The sequence below is a fragment of the Rhamphochromis longiceps genome, linkage group LG3 (genome assembly GCF_057381845.1).
Source record: "Rhamphochromis longiceps isolate RC_006_pf linkage group LG3, R_longiceps_female_GT1.1, whole genome shotgun sequence".
In the NCBI taxonomy this organism is placed as follows: domain Eukaryota; kingdom Metazoa; phylum Chordata; class Actinopteri; order Cichliformes; family Cichlidae; genus Rhamphochromis; species Rhamphochromis longiceps.
Window position 1 is genome coordinate 66,920,246 of NC_140559.1, and position 25,315 is coordinate 66,945,560.

General features: G+C 43.3%; 2 protein-coding genes across 2 annotated transcripts; both read right to left on the bottom strand.

Annotated features, from left to right (window-relative positions):
- Positions 1-5,624: 5,624 nt before the first annotated feature.
- Positions 5,625-9,204, bottom strand: LOC146676471 (protein C-ets-2-like). The gene is made up of 7 exons (XM_085401190.1): positions 9,141-9,204; positions 8,390-8,509; positions 8,114-8,317; positions 7,459-7,653; positions 6,319-6,543; positions 6,117-6,235; positions 5,625-5,837 (listed from the first exon to the last, which is right to left on the bottom strand). The coding sequence occupies exons 1-7, from the start codon at positions 9,202-9,204 to the stop codon at positions 5,625-5,627; spliced, it is 1,140 nt and encodes a 379-aa protein (XP_085257316.1).
- Positions 9,205-12,393: 3,189 nt separating this feature from the next.
- Positions 12,394-25,170, bottom strand: LOC146676472 (glycogen phosphorylase, muscle form-like). The gene is made up of 20 exons (XM_085400741.1): positions 24,796-25,170; positions 22,740-22,841; positions 22,130-22,208; positions 21,951-22,054; positions 21,370-21,501; positions 19,960-20,071; positions 19,794-19,876; positions 18,424-18,567; positions 18,219-18,311; positions 17,664-17,810; positions 17,342-17,505; positions 17,145-17,259; positions 16,972-17,073; positions 16,747-16,894; positions 16,598-16,656; positions 15,967-16,108; positions 15,596-15,803; positions 13,937-14,071; positions 13,691-13,757; positions 12,394-13,604 (listed from the first exon to the last, which is right to left on the bottom strand). Exons 1-20 carry the CDS (start codon positions 25,036-25,038, stop codon positions 13,455-13,457), a joined length of 2,529 nt encoding a protein of 842 aa, XP_085256867.1. The 5' UTR covers positions 25,039-25,170; the 3' UTR covers positions 12,394-13,454.
- Between the last annotated feature and the right edge of the window lie 145 nt (positions 25,171-25,315).

The following is a 25,315-nucleotide window of genomic DNA, read 5'->3' on the forward strand; positions in this document are numbered from 1 at the left end:
GAAGGGTCAGAGAAGCTGAGGTCTTTTAACATCTGTGAGAAAGTGCTCATGATTTTCTACGAGTCTGCTGTGGTCAGTGCCATCCTCTGATGTTGCAAGTTAAGGGGTGATAAATGCCAAGATCAAGTGCGGATCAAGAAACTGGTTCTGCAAGGCCAGTAATATTGTGGGGGATGGAGCTGGGGTGGTGTTGGAGAGGTGGATGTTGTCCAAGATAAGGACAACGTTGGACAGTACCTTCCACCCACTCCGTGACATGCCAGCACATTCAGTGAGAGACTGAGATTACACAAATGCACCACTGGATGACACAGGAAATCATTCCTGCCTGTGGATATTTGTCTGTACGACTCCTCAGTGTAATGCACAGTACACAGTGCAGTAGTCACACCCTTTTGCACATCCTCCACAGTGAAAATAATAAGATTATACCGTTAGAGAATCTGTAACCACATAATTTCTTTAAGTCAATAAAGTATTTGATTATGATTCATTATAAAGTGTTGTCTATATCACGCTTTTTTTGTGAAAAGTGCATCAACAGCTATCACAAAATGATGCACTCTAAACCCTGTAAGAGCGTCACACACGTATGTTCCCATGATAACGTTGGAAGGAGTGTATAAATGGAACTTGCAGAGATGTTCACTGTGTATGCTTTTACTTCCTTTCAAGTAAATAAATGCGTTGGAGCTCGCTACTGTGTCTCACTGTGTCTCACTTCATAAGAGACTTTTTCTAACAATAGGTTATAAATGATTAAAATCACTTGGAGTATGTGTGGTTTAAGTGGAGTATTGTTACAGTGATTTGAAACTCGTACATAGGTCTCAAATCTGCCTTAAAGACTGTGAGAGAGAAACAATAAGTCAATAGTTTCTAATCATATTTTCATGGTTTCACGCACTTTTCACACAGCATTAGGTGCTCACCTGAGCATGACACTATTTGTTGTGTTTTGTGCATATTTACTGGCTGATATGCTTTTGACCTGAACTTGTGACTAAGCTATTAATGATCATGTGCTCCCAAATAAAAATAGATTCAAAAAAATAATAAAATCTTTGCATCTGAATTTTTCTGTTTCTGTTTGTTTTATACATTTTTTGGTGTTTAAGTATAAAGTACTTGGTGAAGTCAGTGGGTAAAGTTAGCATACGATATTGAGCATTTTTTAAACGAGTGATGCTGTATAAAACAGCTTCTTAAAGGTAAAAAGGGTCTTACATGAAGACTTTTTAGGCTTATGACATTTTAAATATGCTAGTATATTTTTGTATGTGTAGAGGTGTTTTTATAGTGTGCCATTGCATTAAAGGAACAGTTCTGAAAAGATTCCTCCACCTCTCTCCATTTTTTAGCTAATGATACTGTCGTGACACAAGCATGTCATGTGGCAGGCAGAATGCAGGACTCTGCAAACAGTCAAAATCACAGCTTTATTGCTATCAAAAAGCAGAGAACATCAAGTCAAGTGATCTTTATTTATATAGCACATTTAAAGGACATCAAGTGTCGGCCAAAGTGCTGAACAGAGGGATAATATAATCAAATAAAAATAATTAAAATAGATAAGATCAAAACATTATAGAAAAGATTGTGAGACATCCATATATGTTTGTAAAAATATATGTGTACATGCAAATATGCACATACATATACAAAAGTGTACACATTCACACACAAGCACACATACATGAACATAAAATACATGTATAAGTATACACACGCAAACATCGTCCAATGAGATAAAAGACCAGAATAATAAAACAGAATAAAATAGGTGTCAGAGAGATCTGAAAGCCTTGGAAAATAGGTAGGTCTTCAGATTTGATTTGAAGGAGGAGGAAGAGGGAAGACTGTTCCAGAGTCTCGAGGCGGCAATGGAGAAAGCCTGTCACCTCTAGATTTGAACTGGGAGTATGGAAATAATAAAAGCGTCTGACTGGAGGAGCGCAGAGTTCGAGTGGGTAGGTGTAGGCTAAGGAGATCTGAAATGTAACCTGGAGCCAAACCATGGAGAGGTTTAAAAACAAATAATAAACCCTTAAAATCAATTCTATATTTAACTGTCAGCCAATGTAGAGATGCAAGTATCAGAGTAATACTCTCTCTCGTTCTGGTTGCGGGCGGGACAGGCTTGAGTGACACATGCCTAAATAGAGAGAGTTACAGTGGTCAGTCAGAATCAACAGTACAGTAATCAATGAGAAATACAAAGCAAGAGGTGGTACGCATCATGAGGGAGAACACAATGAGGAACAGAGGGAGATGCAGACAATATATACACATAGGAACACAGCTGAACTGAATCACAGCTAATGAGACAGGCGGAGCAAAGCTGAACATCACACACAAAGGACAAAATAAAACAGGAAGTAACACACACAGTGAGACTCAGACTAAGAAACGTGAACGTGACACTGGGATCAGGGATACGGAGAGACATGACAGACTGGGGAGACAAAAAGGACAAAATACAAAAACAGACAGATGCCGACATATTTCAGAGGTTTAATATTTTTTATCCACAGTCTTTATATAGTATGAGGCATACAGTAGGTATGCTGGTACACAACATGTGTTGCATCAAAGGTTAGGGCCAACATGCAGCCTCCGTACATACAATCCAGTAGCTAAAACCAAGCATAGCAGCCAAGCTACTTTGAGATCTGACCAGCAGTTGGTGGTATTACAAACTATAATACATAATATTGGTAGAGAGTCAATCTGAACCCTCCCTAAATAATAAAAGGGCATCTTGTAGTCCAAATTCCCAGTGATGTGAAGTTCTCACTGTGAATATGTGCAAGCTGCACAAGCTCCATAGTGGTTCCAGCAGCTCACCACATGATTCCTCTCATGGACTCGGGTACGGTGGGATCTCAGAATCGCTGTCAGGAGGTGTTTTTTTGTGTTTTTGTTTGTTTTTACCAAGGATCAGCTGGTGGTGGGTGGACTAAATGGATGGAGCCTAATTGATGTATTCACTCTTGCTCAGCCAACTCTCTTTGCTTTTCACGTCAGTGCACAGGTGAAGTGCAGTGCATTTGTGTGTGGTTAGCTAGACTCGTCAGCTCCTGCAGAGAAATCAGGCCTTCTAATTTAACCTCTGTTATACATTTCAGGGCTAGGTTATTGATTTCTTGCCTTTTCACTCCTACTTGAGCAGATTTATTTCAGAGTGGTTTGAGTCATTGTGAGGAGCTTTGTTTGCAAGGCCAGTTTGTAACGTGTGTTAACATAAAAAGCTTTTCATCTTCAACTCAGAGATTTCTACTTAGTGTTAATTTCAGGTGGTGTATTCCTTTGGTCTTTCTGCTGAGCAGGACCAACTTGGCCAACCTGTTTTTGCCTTTGCATATTTATTGACTTAATTTGTAATAACCTTTTGGCCAAGCAGCTTCATGTAACTAAACTCTATTCAAACACTCCTTCCAGGGCAAACATATTCAGAAACTCTCAGGGTTGAAAGGAAAGCATAAAGTCATAATTAGCTCTTAAAGAGAAATGTATCTGGTAGAAAACGGCAGGTTTTATGTCACATGAACATACACTTGCTCTGTCCTGAATAAATTATCCATCCTCATACACTCAGGCTCAGACAAAGACACACACTTTTCCCCTTGATGGCTCTTCCATTAGCACACCTCAGGAGGGTAAGTGGTGGAATTAATCCTCACACACTTGACACTCTCGCTCTGTTTCTGTTTCCTGTTCTCTGAGGGATGAAATTAAATCAGCATTCAGCCATTTCTGATCTAAACCTGATGCTTGATGCTGTCAGGGGTGTGTGGTGAATGATCTGCTACATTCAGAGGCATTATACTTACTATGTTCCACTTGTTTGCATTTTAGTCTAGCTTCTGGGGTGGCAGATAAGTCATAATATATTCAGGAAAATGAAAATACATGTAAGGTCACTGACTCACAGTCAGTCTAAAAATATTTCCTGAGAAGGAAATTCATTGATATGGTGCCATTCAGTGAGTATTTTAAAGTCTGATTTTTCCTTTTTGTTAAGTTTCAGTCAGCTGAAATTTGTTTTCAGTCATTTAAAGCTTTGTGTCTATCTCATACTGAACAGAATCAGAACAGCACTGCTTTCTTTTTAAATTCACTAGATTCATTTTTTTTCTTACATAACTGTTTCTCTCTCCTTGTTTTAATGCCATCTTCTTATTTATTTCTCCTTTTAACGTGATTAAAAGGATACTCGTTTCATTGTGACGGAATAAAAGTGGGTGGTAGGCAGAGACGGGCTCCTCCAGGCTGCACATTAGGGAGCACTGTCCACTCACAGCCAATCACAGTCTCTCTGTGTGGGTTGTCCCTGTGTTCTCGATAGTTATTATTCACTTCCGGCTCTCTTCCACAGTGTGTCTTTGTTCTGTCTTCCTCACCTCACCCCCAACTGATCGTGGGAGATGGTCACCCCTCCCTGAGCCTGACTCTGCTGGAGGTTTCTTCCTGTTAAAAGGGAGTTTTTCCTTCCCACTGTCACCAAGAGGGAAGGCGTCTCAAACTTAAATGAGCTGTGGGCCACTGCTAGCACTGTCATCTCATGTGAGGGTTGTTTGTTTTTTAAAATGTAAAATATTGTGTAACAAGAGAAAACTGCAAACGTGAACGCAAATGTTTTTCCTCCCTCTTAACTGAAGCCTTTCATTGAACTACCAAATAAACACGTTGGTCCTCGCATTCTGGTTAGACATGTGGCAGCACTTCTGCTATCATTGTGTTTGTATTTAACAAATTAAAAATGCAGACATAAGGTTACACATGAGTTTGTGACTCTCTCACTGAACTAACAGAGCCGATCCCTCAGCATGTTTGTGCTCTCTGCTCATGTCCCCTTCATATTCAATCTGGCATATTTTGGCTTTTTAAAGAACTTATTTTAACACTGAACTCAACAACAAATAAATCCTCCCTAACAAAAAAGTCACTTTGAGGGTCAAATTGCATTCGATTTCTAAGTATACTAACCCCAAGTTGCTTTCCGAGGCGTCCACTAGATTTGAATGTTAGCTAGAAAGCACTTAGGTGTCGAGAAACGTGCTTGTCTGAATGGTTAAGGTTTGTTGTATGGAGTATGATAGAAAGATGTCATATAAGAACCCATCCATTTACCAATATAAAGCACCTTGAGGCAACTGTTGTTGCAATATAGCACTCTGTGTTAGCCCTGCCTGATGACCTGTCCTGGCTCTGTCCTTCCTCTCAACCTATGGCAGCTGGAATTGACTGCCGCCCGTTGGTGACCCTGAACTGGATAAGCAAAAGAAGAGGAATGAATGAGAATGTTTCTCTGAGATGAAGCAGATAGAAATCAGCTGTAATTCATTTACGGTTTCATTGATTTTATTTCTTTTAACTGATGTTTATAGTATAAGTTAAATATACAAAGGATTGCTAAACGAGTCCATGTGCCTTAACTATTCACAGAGGAATAAATAACTTTTAAAATGAACTGACATGAATTGATTTCTATTATTTGACAGTGACAGAGATAAAGTGGTACACCACTTCCATGTCGTCAAACAAGCATATGCGCTGAGCTGTGTCATGTAAAGTGAAAACTATAAGACGCTTAACAAGTACTGTTCCTTTTTCTTGCCTCACTATAGACTCTTACTGCTGATATTCAGTGTGGCATGCAGCTCCCCAGGCTCATATCCAAGAAGGCCTTGCAGGTTGCATACGAAGCGATAGACGTAGCGCTTGCCAGCGGTTTTGCGAATAATGTTCTTGTCATAGTAGTAGCGCAAACCACGGCTCAGCTTCTCATAATTCATCTTAGGTTTGTTCTTCCTGCGACCCCACAGCACTGCCACCTGAAGAAATAATCCACATGTAAACACCAGCAGAATAAGCCTCGTGTTTCCTTTTTATAACAGCAACATGATGATTTCTAAATGACCAATATTGAAGCAGTAGTTAGCAACGTCAGCTCATAGAAGAAGGTTCTTTGGTGCTTTCACTGCAGAGTGGAACATGTGGAGGTTACAAATATGCCATTACAAAGTGAAAAATACCCTAATTGAAATGTGGCCCTTCATGCTCTACTCATGCAGGTATATATCCTGATATGTTGTGAACTCAGCATTAATGACCTCGTCAGGATCCGTCAGTTTGAACTCCCAGCCATTTCCTGTCCAGCTTATGCACGAATGACAGCTGCGGTCTGTCAGAAGCTCCAGCAGAAACTGCCAGAGCTGAATGGGCCCACTGCCTATTGAGACATGACAGAACAAATGAGTATGCTTACCTCATGGCTACACCTTATCGTTTACCTCCTTCAGCCACTCTACTCACCAGTGTAGCCAGCAAGAACTGCTACAGGTATTACAGCTGTCTCCAGATCAGTTTTGCTGCCTGCACATTCCCTGAAGTTCCTCTGTTGCTGAGGTAACATGAAGGCATTTTCAGACATGCTCTCTTCCATTACTGGCTGGACGTCATGGTGCGGAGCAGCCCATGATTGAGTGCCCACAGCGGCAGACTCATCCCCAAGAACACTCTCCACTTCTGAGCCTGTCCCTGGACACACATTGGAAACAGAATCAAGTGATGTCTGCCAGCTCAACTGAGTGGTCATATCAAACTGTAGATTAGTCTACAGTCTTCCAAAAATGAGCTGATGTAATAAAGTAACTAAAATTAACTAACTGAAGAAGAGAGCTTTAGTCGGAGCACAGTCCAGAGCCTCCTTCTACAAGGATGAAACACAGAACACACAGCTGCAGGGAGGACACGGCAAAGAACAGAGGGAGACTCAGACCATATGTACACAGGGAGATGGAAACACCGAGGAACACAGCTGAAACTCACTGGGAAACAAGGCAAAGGAAGCAAAACTAAAGACAGTGCACAGGAGATAAGTAACAAATAAAATAAGACAGGAAGTAACGATCACTGAGTCCAGGACAAAGACATACAAACGCGACACAAGTAATGGGGAAACCAGAAAACCACAGAGACAAGACACAGAGATATCCACACACAACTGGGCACACAAGAAGGGAAATATTACATAACAGAGACACGTGGGCTCAACAAGAACATAACTAAAGATCCAAACACACTGCTGGAGGATAATGAAAGGATAAAGGGAAATAGCAACCATTTTCCTAAAGAGCATTACTAAAACACAAGTGATCCTCAAAAACTCACAACCCTGGCTCCAAGACCCATCGACCATGAAACGATTATTATATTCCACGTCAGCTGTAAGTCCTCTAACTGCAAAGTGGATGTGTTACGAGCCACAGCACCTGTCAGCCCACATAAATGCTCTGCTCACTCAGTAAGCTCCTCTGGCATTAACATCAGCTCTAAAACTGTATGTGGCTCACTTACTTTTGTCCATATTGGGTCTTTTTCCCTTTGTGGAGCAATTCTGACTGTAATGCTTTTTATTCAACTGATGACTCAGTATCATGTGATCTGTCTCACCTCCATTCCCTCGTATTTCCTGCAGCGGGGCTGCAGAGCTAATGTTGCTGCTGCCACGTTGTGAATAGGCTGGATAGTGGCCTCCATGCTGCACACTCATTGGTTCCAGATCGTGGAGGTCTGAGCTCTCACTGGGATGGTACTGAAGGTGGTAATTATCTCTGTCTGAGCATCCCTCAATCTCTGAGTAATTTTCTGAAGGAAACACGACAACAAAACAACAAAAGTCTCAAGCTTGCAGTTGGGTGGTGCGTGCAGACGGCTAATGAAGAAGAGCAGTCACGTTCTCTCAGTGACAATGGGCTTTATTCACAATCAGTATGCACGCATCTGTGAATGAACTATGCATACAGTTCACTCTGTTCCATATATCAATATATAATTTTTTTCACTGATGATAGCAATAGTATCAAGTTTGAAGCAGTTCTATTTTTTTTCATAGTCCAAACATATACAGGTGGTAGTATGTGGCTCAGCACATCTATTCAACACTGTCTGAAATGCCACATAATGACCTGATGAGAGAAAGGACTGAGCAAAGAGAACTGACCATTTAAAATTTCAGAGTTTTGAATTCTTCACCATTCTTGTGCAATGATAGAAAACAATGTGGCTAGAAAGCTAACTCTGTGCTTTTCAATAAAAGTGCTATCACCTCTCCTCATGGTCTCCAGGTGCTCCCACAGGATTTCTCCTGCAGTGGAGTCAGACAGCAGGCCCAGGAAAGCCTCTTGGTCAAGACCACACAGCTCGCTGCCATCCAGACCTCTGAGGTCTGAGCCCAGGCAGCAGAGCCCAAACTCAGCCTGGCACCAGTCCAGCCAGTGGTTCACCTCCCACTTCGACCACAACCTAGGATCTAAATATACATGCACATGCATTAATAATAGAGTCGGCAACACGTGACAACTAATCAAAGCTCCCACTGTACCCTGTGGAAAGTGACAGCTGATTCTCTCCTGAGTGAAGCCTGCAAAGCTGGCTTTCACAGCCTGAGTGAAGACCTCCTTACTGGTTGGGGTGAGGGGGGGGACCTCTAGGACATCAAACTCTGGAACAAAAGTTATGTTTACTCTTTACAACACATTAAAGACGACCTATCATTAAATATTTCACAACTTTTGATTCAGTTATTTCATACATGGTGTAATAAAGCTAATCTACAGAGATTAAGTTTATTATGATGACACGTTTATGTATGTATGAGCTACACAATTAGAATATAAGTTAGTTATGTGCAAAAGTCTTGAGCCATCCCTCTCTTTTTTATTTCTAAGGACCCAGACTTTCTTTTAGGTGATGCTCTTTCTTTTCTTTTTTTCCCCCTTATTTTATTCAATTAAATTTATTTGATTTATATAGCACCAGATCAAAACAACAGTCACCTCAAGCCACTTTAAATTGTAAGGAAAAGACACAAAAATACACAATAAACCTGAACCTCACCATTTTCAGATGAACTTTTTTTTTTCCACAAGAAATTTTAAATAGTATTTTCAGGCACTTTGTTACCAGCAACCTGATGAAAACATCATTTTCTTTCTTTTCTTGGTAACTTGGTTTATCTCAGCATGGTGTGCAGCGTGTCAGACAAATTAAAGTAGAGCCCCGAAGTAGGTGGCCTAAAAAGAAAGGACAGCAAATGAACAATGTCTGAAACTCGTGTCCTTAAGAAATAGCACCTGACCCAGGACCTTCATCTGACCCATCTGCTGTTCTGGAGCCAGAAGGACGGCTGTCTCGCATGCTGATGAAGTTCACCTAATTTCACAGAAATTGGACTGAAAATCAGTGGCAGCCGGTTTGATGGGGGAATGAAGCCAACTGTGAACATTGATTTAAATCACCATCAATACGTATGTATGCCTGCAGTCATCTTTAAAATGCAACAAGGCTCTGTCATGTTTTGTTGTTGGTTTTCAGACAGTGGTGTGGAGGTTTTTGTCAAAATTAATGAAATGATGAATTCAGAAAAGTATCATTATGAAAATAACGTCAAACACACCATCAGTGCAGTGAAAGCAGAGCCGCAGAGAGAACACAGTGGAGCACCATCGTTCATGGACCGGCCTCCCCAGAGCTCAACATTATATTATTACTATTATTATTATTACTATTAAAACAGTGCGGGATCATCCCGACAGAGAACAGAAACATCCAAAGAAGAGCTCTGGAGAACTATTCAATAAATCACTGCATCAATATCCCCATTTTTCTAGCAACACATGGAGGGGGGACTCAAGTCTTTTGCACAGCACTGTATTAGCTGTTTAAAACCTCCCAGACATTGTCATCACATTAATCAGCATGAACTAAATTATTAGATCGTCAACCAAAAGTGATGCGAGTCAGCTACAGGATGCACAGTGAGAGACGCTGGTTTGTGTTTGTATGATGGGGGACTGTTCCACTTTGCTGTCAGTCCGAATGATCTTCTTAGTTTGAGAGTAAACAAATTATGAACAAATACACTTTTTTCTAATATGCTATTGGTTCTATGCTGCTTATAAATGCAAAGGCGAATAAAGTTTTGTGTTATAATATCAGCCATGTCTAACATAATGTATTAGACATATTGACAGACAATAAAAAGATTCAAAGTAAAAATCATTCATTCTGATAAAACACAGAACAGAGAGATGTTGGTGTCTTACCGTAAGTGTTGCCATCCATCTCAGTGTGTGTGAGACTGAGGATCAGGTGGAGTAAATAGGGATCACACGGGGAATGAGCCTTTAATATAATAGCTGTGAGGGAAGGAGGAGGCAGGCCGTGATTGACAACTGTCAGCCACGGAGATGTGGGAGGGTCAGCAGGAAGAGATATAAGGTCCAGTGTAAGCCCGCCACATAATAAATCAGCATGTATAAGAATCAGAATCAGAATCAGAAAGGGTTTTATTGCCAAATGTTGAGCAGGTTTACAACATTAGGAAGTTGCTGCGGTACTTAGTGCAAACATACTGTCATAAATAACGCTTAAATAGACATAAAAATAAAAATAAGGATTAAAAGTGCTAAGTAGATAGATATATACATGAGTGCAGGTGGTGATCAGTGCCAAACATGGAATGATGCAGTGAACACAGCGTAGGGTCATGTGTTTCTGGTTGGAACAGTCATACAGTTATTGTTCATGTGTCCAACAGCAGAGGGGAAGAAACTGTTCTTATGGCGAGAGGTTCTGGTACGAATGGACCGGAGCCTCCTGCCTGAGGGGAGCAGGTCAAACAGACTGTGTCCAGGGTGAGAAGGGTCAGCTGTGACTGAGCTGCACGCCCCAGTGTCCTGGAGGTGTACAGGTCCTGCAGAGATGGGAGTCTGCAGCCAATCACCTTCTCAGCAGAGCGCACAACACGCTGCAGTCTCTGTTTGTCCCTGATAGTGGCTCCAGCGTACCACACGGTGATGGAGGAGGTGAGGATGGACTCGATGATTGCAGTGTAGAATTGCATCATCGTCCGTGTTGGCAGGTTGAATTTCTTCAGCTGCCTCAGGAAGTACATCCTCTGCTGGGCTTTCTTAATGACGGAGGTGATGGTGGGCTCCCACTTCAGGTCCTGGGTGATGGTGGTACCCAGGAAGCGGAATGAGTCCACAGAGGTGATGGGGGTGTCATTCAGGATGATGGGGGGGAGTGGGGCTGTGTGCTTCCTGAAATCCACAATATAAGTATAATAACATAAGAATATGCTAGAATAAGTACATTTATTGTTTTTGTGGTATATATTAAGAATTTGTTAAAACACACATACAGCTTCCCACTTCCTGTTTGTTGGAAATTTGTAGAGAGTAGTAAACTCTGAACTATCTTGGAGGAGGTATGGGTGGACTATTTCAGGAGAAAGACTGGAGAATAAAAAAAAAATAAAAATAAAAAAAAATATGCAAAACTGCAGCTAATTGTGTATTAAACAAGTCACGAGACTAAAGTGACGTCCTAAGTTTAATCGGCAGTCCAACTGCTGTTGAGTCAGTTTTAGAAACTGACTTTAAAGGTTAGTGCTAATGAAAAATAGGAAGAAAAAAATATATCAGAATTTCTTTTTTTTTTTATTTTTTATTTTTTTATAACAAATAGGACAGGGGGAATGAATGAGAGAAAGAGGGGGAGAGAAAGAAAGAAAATCAAAGGGGAGAAGAGACGGTGAGAAGGGGGGGGAAGAGAGAGAAAAAAAAAAAAAAGAACTCCTGGGTCACCTGTATGGAGAAAAAAAACAAACAAACAAAAAAAACAAACAGAGGAGACAGCAAACAACAAAGAGCAACATAATAATAGAGAAAACAAAGCACCATCACAATAAACTAGCTAGTCATAGATATCAATATTTACTAAATAATAAACGATATTGTGCAGCACACGCAAGATAGACAGCGCACAGTGTGCTTTGAGGCAGCAGCCAAGAAAGCTTTAGTCCGCGTCTGTGAATACCCATGTGTGCATACCTGTGTGGATCAGCATGCTTGCATTCCAAAGGTTTCTCCATGTAATGATCTGCTAGGGAGTGTGGGGGGGCCACAGCCCCGTCCTCCAGGGTGTGAAGCGGGTATGGAGGAGATCAAAACTCCAGACATCCAGAGGCCCCCAGAACACAAGAGACCATGGAAGACCAACATATATCAGAATTTCAGAAAATAGGGAAAAGCTGACTGTGCTGTAAAAGACAAACTTCCTCACTTTGGAATGAAAAAGAGAAAACCAAAATAAACTAATAGAGTATTGGAGTTGGTCGTTGATTTAGTCAGAAAATTGTGTGAATTGCATGAAAGGATAAAGTGTGTGTGTGTGTGTGTGTGTGTGTGTTTTCACTTTTAAATGCTGGTCCCTTCACAGATGTTGGAACATTTTCCTTGAATGCATCGTTTTCCTTTCTCCTCATTTTTGCTCCAATCGTTCTTCAAACAGAATTACACATTAACTCCAGGAGTCAAAAAGTTGATGATAAATGCTTTTTAATATCACTCTTCTATGTTACACACAAATACAGCTGAGAGTACACACATATTCCAGAGAGGTATGCAAAGAGTAGGCACCATCAATGTCTAACAGACTACAGCACAAAGACAACACATGCTGACAGGATGTCACAGCTACCAAACTTCAACTATAATAAAACACACAAATGAATACATTCAGCTAACATCGTACAACACTGGACAAGCAGTTGGACAGTGAACGTGAAATAGTCATGTGCTGAAACACGGGTACATGCTTTTTAGTTACAGTACTGCTGGGAGGCTACACTCTTCCATGGAAGACGTGACTGGTCAGGAACAGTGACAGGACTCGGGCTTATCTGCAGTTATGCTGGCTTTTGGAAGGAGGGAATGTAGTCTAGCTCTTGTTAAAGACAGGCCTCAATTATCCTGTAGTGACCAAACACATTCCCAGTTTTCTCATAATCTGCGGTTAGTGGAGTACATGTACTACTAGTAAAAATAATAAAATGAACAGTACTTGTTATGTGTCCTACAGTTTACACTTTACATAAAACAGCTCAGTGCCTAGTAGTACTTGTACAAGTGATACAGATGCTACTGGTGAAGAAAGAAAAATAAAGACATGTAACAAGTTAAAGGAAAAACAAGTGATGAAATAATTTATTAAGGGGACGCCAACAGCCTTAATCCTTGGCACTGATTCCCACTCTCTGGAAATGGACTAATGGCAGACCATACTTCTAAAACACATTCCCTCTCTTTTCAGGATCAACAATCTTTCCCCTTAAAAAGAGAAAAGTGGATCAAACCCATGGAGGCAAAATACCTCCACAGCCCTCAGTTGGGGAGTCGCAGGTTCTGCTTTTTCCTTTAATTTGTCACACATCCACAGTGGACCATTTCAGCTCCAGTTAGCACAGGGTGAACTGGAAGTGGTTGAGGTTGTACAGGGATCGTTACTGTAAAGAAATAATGCCACAGTGCACAGTGAGAAGCTACAGGGTTCGTCTCTGGCTGCCGTACCACGTGCTGAGCTACGGACGAAGGTAGTTTGGTTTAGCGAGGGGCATCCGGAGCAGCGATCTTCTCCAGACTGGGCTCCATTCCCCAGATTTCCCGGGCATACTCAGAAATGGTGCGGTCACTGGAGAATTTTCCACAGCCAGCAATGTTGTGAATCACCATCTTGGTCCACTCTTTAGGGTTCTGTTAACATAGAGAAGGCGTCACAGGCCAGGTGTCATTTATTGGACAATACTTGTGTACATGACCTCACTAGCAGCAGAGCATACCTTGTAGAGCGCGCTGACTCTCTCCTGACATCTGATGTAGTCTTCGTAGTCAGCAAACACCTTGAACCTGCAGGACATAAAAATGTTTCAACAGTGAGCTGCATTGTTCACTCTTCAGCTCGTGTCTAACGCCTGGGAAAGTCAGTCACATGTTTGCTCAGCAATGACACGACATCACTGGAGCCTACAGTGTGAGTTAGAATGCAAAGTACTCACTCGTGAGTTTAGGGACCACCGTGCGCTCACCTGTCATGGTGCATCAGCATGTTCACGAGGTCTTTGAAGAGGCCAGGCTGGCTGGGGCTGAAGAAGCCTCCTGCTATCTGGTCCACTGCCTGCTTCAGCTCGGGGACACGGTTATAGTAGGACACGGCGTCGTAGCTGAGGACAGAAAAACACAGAGATGCTAGCTGTGCTCCACAGGACAGAGCAGACGGTGGATGGAAGTTACTCCTGTGGTTTCCATGGTGGTAAAGCAGGGCTTTAAAAAGCACAACATCCCAGGTGGAAAATACTTTTCAGTTTTATTATTATGTGATGATACTGTTCAGCTGCCGTTACATGGTTAAGTTACTTTAGCTAACTAGTTGAGCAGAGGCCTGGGAGCTCGAGGCTCCTGCACAGTATCTTAGCTGTTCCCAGGACTGCGCTCTTCTGGACAGAGATCTCCGATGTTGTTCCCGGGATCTGCTGGAGCTACTCGCCTAACTTGGGAGTCACCGCACCGAGTGCTCCGATTACCACTGAGACCACCGTTTCCTCCACCCTCCACATCTTCGAGCGTAAGACGTCCGTGGCAGCAACAGACGTGTGGAGATCAACAATGGATAATATGGAGTGCAGAGAGAGCACGACCAAGCAACGATTAAAGCGTGGAAGTAATCACATTACTTTGAGTTTGATTCTGTAAAAAGTGACAAAAACATCAGCGTCTGCTGTTCACGCTGTGTGGGAAGAAAACTTCTTTCTACAGCGAAAAATTAAACTTCAACTCTGAGCGAGCAGCGAGCACGCTGCCACGGGAATGTGACATTCACACAGAAACCCCCGGATCCTCCCACTGACAGGACAGCTGTGGGCAAACCTCCACCCACCCCACTCCAGCTAAACAGGTGACAATAGATTTAAGAGCTGCTGAGTCTTTGATTTTATTTATTTTCTGCTGTTTTTACTCGTATCTATTTGAAAGAGTAGAAACCCAAAACATTATTTTATCTGCTGGATTATGCAGGAAATAGGTTTAAATGTTAAACACATTTCTTCCAGTCAAAGATTGTTGCATATAATTACATTTTTACTTGATGCATAAAGTTAAAAGATAACTAATAAACTAATAAAACAAGTTTTAAAGAGACTTTTTCATTTGATTCAGTTTAATATGATGGATTATGCAGAAAAAATAGAAATGGGCTGAAAGGTCTGTTGCCTTATACTCGGGTTGTGTATCATGTTATTAAAAAAAAGTAACTAAGCAATAAAGTAACTACTTGCTCTTAGATCCACTGGCTGCTGAGCATTGCATCTTTCTCCCATATGCTCTTCCAGTATTGCTCCGCTCGCCTATGGAAAAAAGCCCCCAGCCTCGGTGGTGCTGTTCTCATATTGTTTGTCAGGTATACTTCTTCAAGCGGCTGGCCAAGGCTGTGAATCTTTAGCAGCTGTTTCCAAGGCCTCAGGTATGGACACTTTGCTGTACTTCTTAGTTACCTTTCTGCAACTGAAGTTGGCTAACATCCCTCTATGCTACCTAGATCTTGGCCTCTAGTCTCCTTTTGGTTGTTGTAGCCAAGCATCTCACTTATCCCTGATGTTGTGGATGTGTACACACACACACGCACACACGCACGCACGCACGCACGCACGCACGCACGCACACCTCTGAACCAAGACCATTTTAAAACTCACCCCTTCTTGTCCAGAGCCTCCACATCGTGCACCCTCATACCAAAGATGAACAGATTCTCCTCTCCAGCCTCCTCTGCCATTTCCACGTTGGCACCATCCATGGTGCCAATGGTGAGGGCGCCATTCAGCATGAACTTCATGTTCCCTGTGCCCGAGGCCTCAGTACCTGCTGTGGAAATCTGCTCAGACAGGTCAGCCGCAGGGATGACTGCACAGAGGAGACACACGGAATACAGTGGAGTCAGCTTTATGTGCTACTGTCCCAACAGAGAATGACCCAACATAAAAGATCAGGTTTATCCAGCTGTAGTGTAAATAAGTGATATTATACATCACTTATTTACAGTAAGACACAGTCAAAAACTTATTACTCTTCTCAGCCAGTGTGACGCGGTAGTTCTCCAGGAAGATGACTTTAAGGCGATCTCCCACCACGGGGTCATTATTAACGATATCTCCGATGGACGTGATCAGCTTGATGATCATCTTGGCAGTGTGGTATCCTGGAGCAGCCTAGAAACGCAGAAGGCACATGCTGGGAAACCAAGAGGCTCACCACACCCTCAAAGTTCAAAAACAGGTGTTAAATTCGTAGTGGCTAACAGCTAGCTTCAACTCGTCCAAGACGTGCAGCTCAACTCAATCATGCTCAATTTTCCTCCAGAGGTGCTTCTAAATCATCACAGTTTCATAGCCTGTCCTGTCACAGCAGTATATAAACTACAGGTGAATAAACACTACTGAATGAGGTTAGTGTAGAAGAAGAAGAAAGGTCCTGCTTGGTGAGACAGATGTCTACAAGCAGCTTCTCTGATGCAACAACATCCATGTGCAGACAGATGGACAGCCATGTTTATGACTGGCTGTGTCAAAGTGGCCCAGACACATACTAGATAAGGCTGGATTTGATGTAGTGTGAAGTGCAGTGGGTGTGGGAATAAACTGCTTCCATGACAGGCTTTCTTCTGACCACATTAAACTTTTAGGAATATTGCTGCTCACCTTTCCTCCAATCATGATCGTTCTGGGTGTCCACTGCTTGTTGGGCTCGTTCTTAATGCCTGATCAGAGAGAAAGACTGTTTGTTTGCTTGTTTGTTTGTTAAACAGAAGACAAGTCTGGATTCAGAGTTAAAGCTCAGCAGCACCCACGGTTGTACAGTGTGATGATATGCAGGCAGTTGAGTAGCTGCCTTTTATACTCGTGGATCCTCTTCACCTGCACATCAAACATGGAGCTGGGGTTGATCTTCACCTTGTAGTGCGCTTCAAGATGCGCTGCAAACTTCATCTTGTTCTCCTGAAAGTTCAGACAGAGGGTGTAAAAAGAAGCACGCAAACAGAGTGCATTTTACTTTTGGCATTTTAAGCTCTCACTTGTTTGATTTTGGCTACGTCCCGGATGAAAGCGTCATCATTCACAAAGTCCAGAAGCTTCTTCAGCTGGTCCAGGTCACGGATGTAATCCTCTCCAATTTTCTGGAGGTTAAGCAGGTGAGTTAGGCAAGATCTCTACAAAGACTTACAACGTTCACAAATAACTAACCCACCTCAGCGATGACCTCAGCCAGACCGGGGTTGCACATGACCAGCCAGCGCCTGGGGGTGATACCGTTGGTCTTGTTCTGAAACTTCTGAGGGTCAACCTCGTAAAAATCCTTGAACCTGAACGTGGAACACCAGTCAGAGAAACTTCCAAACATCTTTGTAACATGTTATGCAGCTAGATTCCTACAGGTTTCCTTACACAGTGTTTTTGATGATATCTGAGTGGATACGGGCCACTCCGTTGACTGCGTGAGAGCCCACAATACAAAGATGAGCCATGTTGATTTTCTTCACATCTCCTTCCTCAATCAGGGACATTCTACATATGCGGTCAGTGTCCCCTGGGTAAAGCTTCGAGATGCGCTGAAGGAGTGAAGATAAACACTCTGAGATTACTCACCGCTGTGCGTATAAAACAAAATGTTTCATTCTTCAAGAACGAACCACATTTTCTCTGCTCACAAAGCTTTTCAGGCACCTTATTGCCTGAAAAGCTCCAATATTACATCCTCCCCTCATACCTCCAGGTGCCTCCTGTTGATCTCGTAAATGATGTCGAGGTGTCGAGGCAGCAGGTTTTGGAAGAGGTCCACGGGCCAGCGCTCCAGTGCCTCAGGCAGCACGGTGTGGTTGGTGTAGGCACAGGTTCGGATCACAATGTCCCAGGCCTAGACACAGAGGCCAGAGCCACAGGCAGCTAGGTTAGCATTTAAGAAACTGTGCTAAAGAAAATGAGAACCAATGTGAAAGCACTTTTTTAGCTGATCAGTGACTTGGTTTGAGGTTAGCGCTAAGGACACAAACAAACAATGAGACTGAATCCCGGTCGAAGAATCCTAGAACGTCTATAAAATATGGGCTGATCAGCGTAGCCAGAGTCTGAAAACTGCATCTGTTTTAATGGCAGGTAGCGACTCCTAATGCACCTACTTCTTATTTGCAGAGCTCATTAAACGTTTTCCCAGTGACTTTATGGTCTCCAGCTCAGTTTGAAGTCTTGAATACACCATTAGGGTCCCACAGACTCACTACAGATGCACACTGGATGGAAAAGTTAAGAGTTTGCGATGTGATACCTTCTCCCAGGGCACTTTCTCAATGTCCACCAGCAGCCTCATCAGTTCAGGAATGGCCAGAGCAGGGTGGGTGTCATTCAGCTGGATGGCCACCTGCACATGGAGAGAAAACAGAAAACTCATGATCATCAGTTTTAGGAGAAATCAATAAGAGAAAGTAAAAAACAAAAGAGAAGCAAATAACACAGAATGACAGCAAGCTCACCTTGTCTGGCAGTGTGGAAAGATCTAACCGCACAAACTCTGTGGAGCCAAACTTTGAGGCTTTGAATCGACGGATGATGTCCTGAAGAGTTGCAGCTACGACAAAGTATTCCTGCTTCAGACGCAGCTCCTTCCCTTCAAAGAACTGAAGGAGAGTATGAAGAGCTGTTACACCAGAGTTCAATGCTTACAATCAATCTGCTGCCGGTACACCCGCTGACATTATTATGGAAGAAGCACAGAAAAAGAGAGCAGCTCAGGAGGAGGAAATCATCAGGTTAGTCCGTGATTTGAACCAAGGGAACAAATCGTGGCAGGAACGGCCTGATATTATTTGTATCTCACTGCAACTTTACTGTATAAAGACCTAACATCTCCAAAATGTCAGGAGTAGTTGGTCATTACAACAAATCAAATCAAATCAAATCACTTTTATTGTCACATCACATGTGCAGGCACACTGGCACAGCACATGCGAGTGAAATTCTTGTGTGTGAGTCCCACAAGCAACAGAGATGTGCAAACACAACAACACAAACGAGCAAAATACAAGAATGGCCAACCTGAAACTAATAAATATATGTACAATATATAATAGTGTATGCATTTCTGGATGTGTTCGTGAACTAAAAATCAAGAATGTGGGATACTGTTTGCCCGTGATTTGGAGAGCCCAGCGCTGCTCCTGACGGAGGGAAAACCAATTCTGCAGGGGAGACCTACCTCGGCACTTGTGCAGGTGAAACCAAAGGGAAGATATGCTTCACAATATTTTCTAGTCTTTGGCTTAGAATGAAGTTGGTTTGGAAACATATTCAGCGATGCTTCATTTCCTGCTTTGCGTTTGTGTGGGAGCCCCGTCAAAAACCTGTCCATTATGCTAACAGCGTCCAAGCGTTCCTTTTTTTTTTTTTTTTCTTTCATACCGCGCCCCTCCCCCCTGCAATGGCTTAGCGCCCCCCCCTAAGAGGTGGGCCCCACACTTTGGGAACCTCTGCACTAAGAGACGTTTTTGTGCCCTTTGCAGACCCTGTGCTTATTTCCAAGTCCCAAATGCAATCATTGCAGGAGTTTGGTCAATCTTAACTTTTAAAACACTGGACAGATAAGGAAAAATGTCACCTGGCACAGGGATAAACACACTCCTGAACCTTGAGGAAAGCTAGAAGAGTTGGAGCTGTTATAGCGGCAGAGGGTGGGCTGACATCATATTAAACTTTAGGGATTAAGAATGGGATGTCGCTGAAGTTCATACGTGTGTGAAAGCAGATGAGCAAATACTCTCAATGTCACGCACAGCACCATCCACTAGTTCATGTGAACGAAGTAAAGGTTCAAATAAATAAGAAGTGCAGCTGTAAATCCACTCACATTGTCGTTGGGGTAGAGCACTCTGGAGATGTTCTCAGCGAGGTTTCTATCGAGCACAGCTTGAATGTAGCCTCCAACATTAACTGTGGGACAACAGCAAGAAGAGCAGTCCATGTCTGCTGGTTCTACTTTTCACAGAGTGATGTGAGCAGAGGGCAGTACTCACAGTCTTTCAGGTTAAAGTCACAGGGCGCCTTTGCAGACCACAGCCTCATCGTATTAACTATGTTGTTTCTGTAGCCGGGGACTGGAGTGTCATAGGGAAGAGCCAGAACCACCTGGAACACACACACTTCATCATTTCTGAGTGTTTAAACTACAGTCTGCTGATTTACTGTCAGGGATGATGTCACAGACCACAGGACAAGCCAACTAGACTGAGATGGGGCTGCAGGGCAAATACAAATCATCCGTCCCAGGTACCATTACAGGGAATGTGAGGGAATACCACAGTGCAAGGTTCCTGGGTTCAGACATCTTCAGGCAAACTGAGGTGTTCATCGGGGAGACATGAAGAGCTGAACTCTCTAATCCTTCACATATTCCCGAGGCACAGATACTGAGCTGGAAGCTACCAGAAAGCATTCATATCTGTTACTGTTGTTTGCATTCAACCTTCTCTGATGCAGAGAACAAGTGACGGGACTCTCTCCACCCTGCATTCTTCTACTGCCATGGTCATTACTACTGCCATGAGTGTAACCACATCTGAAGATTACGGTGCATCTTTGTCCCACTTTCCCCAAATCACTGGGCAGACTGACGCCCCTCACTGAGCCTGGTTCAGACGCAGGGTTCTTACTTTAAAAAGATGTTTTTCCTTCTCATCGTCACCAAGAGCTTGCTCACAGCGAGTTTTCTGACTGTTGCCGTTCTCTCTGTATTATCATAAGGTCTTCATCTTACAATACAAATGCACAAATGTGTGATTTGGCACTGTGGGAAAAAGTCCTGCTTCACACAACATTACCAACCTTTCAACTGTATATCAGCTGTGCAACTAAATGGCACCTGCACTGGTTCTTATGTAGCATGTTTCTACTCTACCCGAGCACTCCAGGTACTTTATTACTCACCTCATTCAAACCAGCACTTTTTTTCTATGTGTTTCTACAAAAGTGCTACTTCACACTGTGATGGATACATCGGAGAGAAACTTGGGGTTAGTATCTTGCCCAAGGATCTTTGGCATGCTGACTGAAGCACCAACCTTACGATTAACAGAGGATCTGCTCTCCCTCCCCCTCGACCCCTGAGAGAGACTACAGACAGACACTAGAGACACAGGACTGACCTGCTGCATGCAAATGTTACTAATGCATACAGTCCCAGTGCATTTAACCTGATCCAGCCACTGTTTAACTCAATTTTTTAAACTACTATAACCAAAAAACGCGTGTATTAGATAATTACAGCAAGTTGAGGGGTTTGTCTTTACCCCGTATCCTCGTTAAACTGTAGTCTTTGTTACCCAATAATAATAGTAGTAGTAGCATGCACAATTAGAGGTGTCAAAGAAAATGTGACAGTCTCAGTACTTTCTATTAAGAGTATACAGTAACGACCTGGTACCAACCTGCGTGTCAACCCACTTCACTCCATCAGCTGTGTGCTCCACGCGGCCATAGAAGTGGACAGGGCGCATGTACTCGGGCCGAGCCTTCTCCCAGGGATTCCCATAACGCAGCCAGTCATCGGCTTCTTCCACCTGTGGAAATACCAGATGGCATCTTCCTGTTTAAAACTAGTTAAAATATGAAAAAAGTCCTTAAAAGTCTCATATTTGAGCACTTATATGCTGCTTATATGACAAAAACTACATCAGCAGACCGTCCTGTCCAAACACAACAAACACTGGAGTTTCAAGACGGTACTCTGACTATAACTCCATTTCCACTAAGACTACAGAGTGAACAGACGGTCCATCAAATTCTCTCACTTTGCCACGTTCTGTGCTCCGAATAATCCTCCTAATAATCCTATTAATGCTCCTTTTAATCAGCATCACCCATATCTTGTGTAAACAAACTGTGACGGGTCCATCATGCAACACCCTCTGCTACCATCACAGAGGGCGCTTTTGTCTGGCTAATCTTATTCAGTATGACTGTAGTGCAAAGGTGCTTTAAGTGCATACACAGCACCGGGTGAACATACCTGCCAGCCACTGACAATTTTCTGGTTGAAAATGCCGAACTCATACCGGATGCCATATCCATAAGCAGCCAGACCCAGAGAGGCCATGGAGTCCAGGAAACAAGCTGTGGAAACGGGAGCGCTGTTAGACACGGCTGTGCTTCACATCACCATTTGTCAGCAGCCAATCAGGAGCTCACCAGCCAGGCGTCCAAGGCCTCCATTGCCTAGGCCAGCATCTTCTTCAATGTCCTGCAGCTCCTCCATGTCCAAACCCAGCTAAAGAACATGAGCACACGCACAGTAAGGTGTGGATCAGCTGTGAGTACTGCAGGACAGAGCTGTTAATCACTCCTCCCACGTTAACGGCAATGAACATTAGAGCTTCACTGTCTGGCTGAGTGTTATTGACAGTAAAGCCAAGCTCCAACTAAAAATCTGTGAGTGTCTCCCGCAAGTGCGTCTCTCATTGCTATGGTTGTTTCCAAGGTCTCAGACTGACCTGGAAGTGCATGGACTTAAAAACTTTTGCGGGATCTTGTAAAACGACATCTTCAATTTTTTTTTCCTTCAAATTTAAATTAATAAAAAATTCATTAACACTAAAGATTCATTCATGAACTCACTGAAACTAAACTGAATTAAAAACAGGAAGTCAAAATAAAAGTAAAAACTAATTACAAATCTATAATATCTCTGGTCATCCCTCTCACTTTATTCAGCCATTGCTTGAGGATGTGGAAGCCTCTCTGCATCAGTGTGGGTTGATTTGATTTTGTTTCTGTTGGAAGCGTGCTGTATTACCCTCACCTGGTATGTGGCTTCATCGCAGGCATTCTCCAAGGCCAGGTTCACCATGGTGTTCTGCAGAGTACGGCCCATGTAAAACTCCAAGGAGAGGTAGTAGACGCGCTGCAAGAAAACAGAGCAAAATGGCTTTTTATTCCACTTCCACCTGATCCTGAGCTGCTGGTAGTTTGAATTTCCTTTCAGTTATTGCACTTTTACATCTGTATGCAAAAATATTTCCAAAGGCAACAACACAAATATGACTGGATGAAACTCTGAAACAGAGTCAGGTTATTGACAATAAAGCACACAGTATGCGCCCCATGGCCCGGCCACGTGATCTCTAGGACAAGACAGCAGCAGAGCAACTGCAGGCAATGACACCGTTTCACTTCAGAGAAGCAGCATTACAAGTCTGGTACAGAGAACAAAGCTTCTGACATTCTGATACGGCTCCAGCATGAGAAGCATGTGTAGACCGAAGTGACTGAGACATGCAGAGGTCAGCAGGGTAGGTCACACTGGCATGGCTCCTTCGTTCTTTGTCACAGCATATGTATCGTCTAACACTGACCTCCATGTCTGACGTCTAACTGAGCACCACTTTAAGAGTGCTGAGAGTCAGCAGCACATTGACTCAGTGTATAGAAATGTGACAGCTGTTCCAAGTGCACCACGCCACACGGTCACAGGAAAAGTCACCAGAGTGCAGCAGCTGAATGCAATGCTCACCCTGAACCTCCAGTTCCAGAGAACCAGAACTTCTTTACTGAAAATTCAACGAATCATCATCATCTAACATTTTACATGCTTTGAAAAGAATCACTTCATACTTTTATGCACAGCAGATCAGCATCTTTTGACTATGAAGGCCTCCCTGAAAGCCGGTGTTGTGCCAAAAAGTGATTTCCAATGTTTCTGTGTATTTTTTATGTGTAATATCTTTACGTATGTTGGTAAATAGACTTCGGTGAACAGCGTTTACAAAGGGGTAATATATAGAATTAAAAGATTATCTGTTTTTTCAAGTATCTTTATAACTCTGTGTTATTGTACTCACATTATAACCAATCCGGTCCTTTATCCCCACTTAAAATATTTTTACAGAACTATTGTAATATTTGCTGCCATTTCTGCTGTCTTACTCTTACAAAAGACATTTTTAATGTTAATGAGATTTTTTTAACTGCATAAATAAAGGTTCTATAAAAGTCGCTGCCAAAAACTGATTGCGGCTTCTACCTTGTTACACGAATGTTGTTTGTGGCTCAATATGACTTTGTGTCATCCATGAGGGATGAATTTGACATATGTTTCACATATTATAGGCCAACAAGTTACTTATAGCAGTTTAAATACGAGCAATCAGTTTTTGGCAAATACCGGAAATCAGTTTTTGGCAGACAATCACTTTTTGGCACAACACCGGTCAATAAGCTGGAGGAGGACAAGACATAGCCGTCTGAACAGCCAGGCTGGAGCACAGCGGGGTCTCGGGCCGTGGCAGTGGTATGCAGTCTTAGTGACGCAGTTATCAGAGCTGTGAGCCCGTGAGGGCAGCCCCCTCCTCAAGGAACCCCAGCCCAGTAGGTAATAAAACAGTGGCGAGCTGATCAGAGTGGGTACTAATGCAAAAGGGGCTATGCAGCAGCTCTGAGGGCTCAGTTCTCGCTGCCTGCTCAAGGCCTTTAGGTCATTTTGCGCTTTGGTGAGAGGAGAGGGGGTGGAGAGATGGATGGCGGACATGCGTTTACGTGAGCTATGTCTGGTTGGCCCCAAGCCCGCCCGTGTGGACGTACATGAGTGAGCGAGGTACAGCAGAGGTCAGGTGAAGGTGAGACAGCTGCGGATGACGTTGCGTAACATCTCATAAGAGCGGAGCTGCCGGGACACACACACACACACACACACACACGACTCACGGTCAGAGCGAACGTGACTATAAATGGATACGAAGAGCAACGCTGTTACAAGCCGCAGCCATCACTGCTGACATCCGCATCACGAACCCGCATCCCCTCCCTTCCCCCAGGCCTCCGATCAGCTGTGCTCGACTGCAGTGCACCCGGTTGCTTACTTTGGGGTCCTTCTCGTAGTAATGCTGCTGCGTTCGGATCCAGCGGCCCACCAGGTGATCTCGGACCGTGTTTGCCAAGGCGAAGTAGTAGTCCCGTTTGGTGGCCACATTCCGATCCTTGACCAGGGTGAAATGGAGGTGCCGGTTGAAGTTAGTTTTTAGGTCCGCAACGTTCTCCACCCCGGCCAGGCCCCGCACCGAGATCTGCTTCCTCCTGTCTTGGTCTGTCAGCGGCTTGGCCATCTCTGTGCTCCCGGAGTGTGACCCGACGCGTCGTTGCTCTTCTTCGGCTCTGCGTTGAACACACAGCCGGAGCCTAGCGATGCTCCAGCCTCTTTAATATGTCACGTACAGCTGAGAGCGTCAGGACGGAACAGCCAAACAGCTTTTCCGGTCGACAGTTTCAAAATAAAACTCAGTATCATCAGGTGGCCAATCAGCGACTTGGAAGACTTTCGTCTTACTGTTCGGGTACTCCACGAAACTCTGTAAACAATACTTGTTCTAACTTCCAGTGTAA

Coding starts and splice junctions, on each gene's coding strand:
- LOC146676471 (XM_085401190.1), bottom strand. CDS start 9,204: ATGCGAGACAGCCGTCCTTCTGGCTCCAGAACAGCAGATGGGTCAGAT. Junction 8,510..9,140: donor AGATGAAGGTCCTGGGTCAG/GTGCTATTTCTT, acceptor CTTTTGTTCCAG/AGTTTGATGTCCTAGAGGTC. Junction 7,654..8,113: donor CCTGGAGACCATGAGGAGAG/GTGATAGCACTT, acceptor TGTTTCCTTCAG/AAAATTACTCAGAGATTGAG.
- LOC146676472 (XM_085400741.1), bottom strand. CDS start 25,038: ATGGCCAAGCCGCTGACAGACCAAGACAGGAGGAAGCAGATCTCGGTG. Junction 18,568..19,793: donor TGCTCTACCCCAACGACAAT/GTGAGTGGATTT, acceptor ACTCTCCTTCAG/TTCTTTGAAGGGAAGGAGCT. Junction 13,758..13,936: donor ATGCTGATGCACCATGACAG/GTGAGCGCACGG, acceptor TATGTCCTGCAG/GTTCAAGGTGTTTGCTGACT.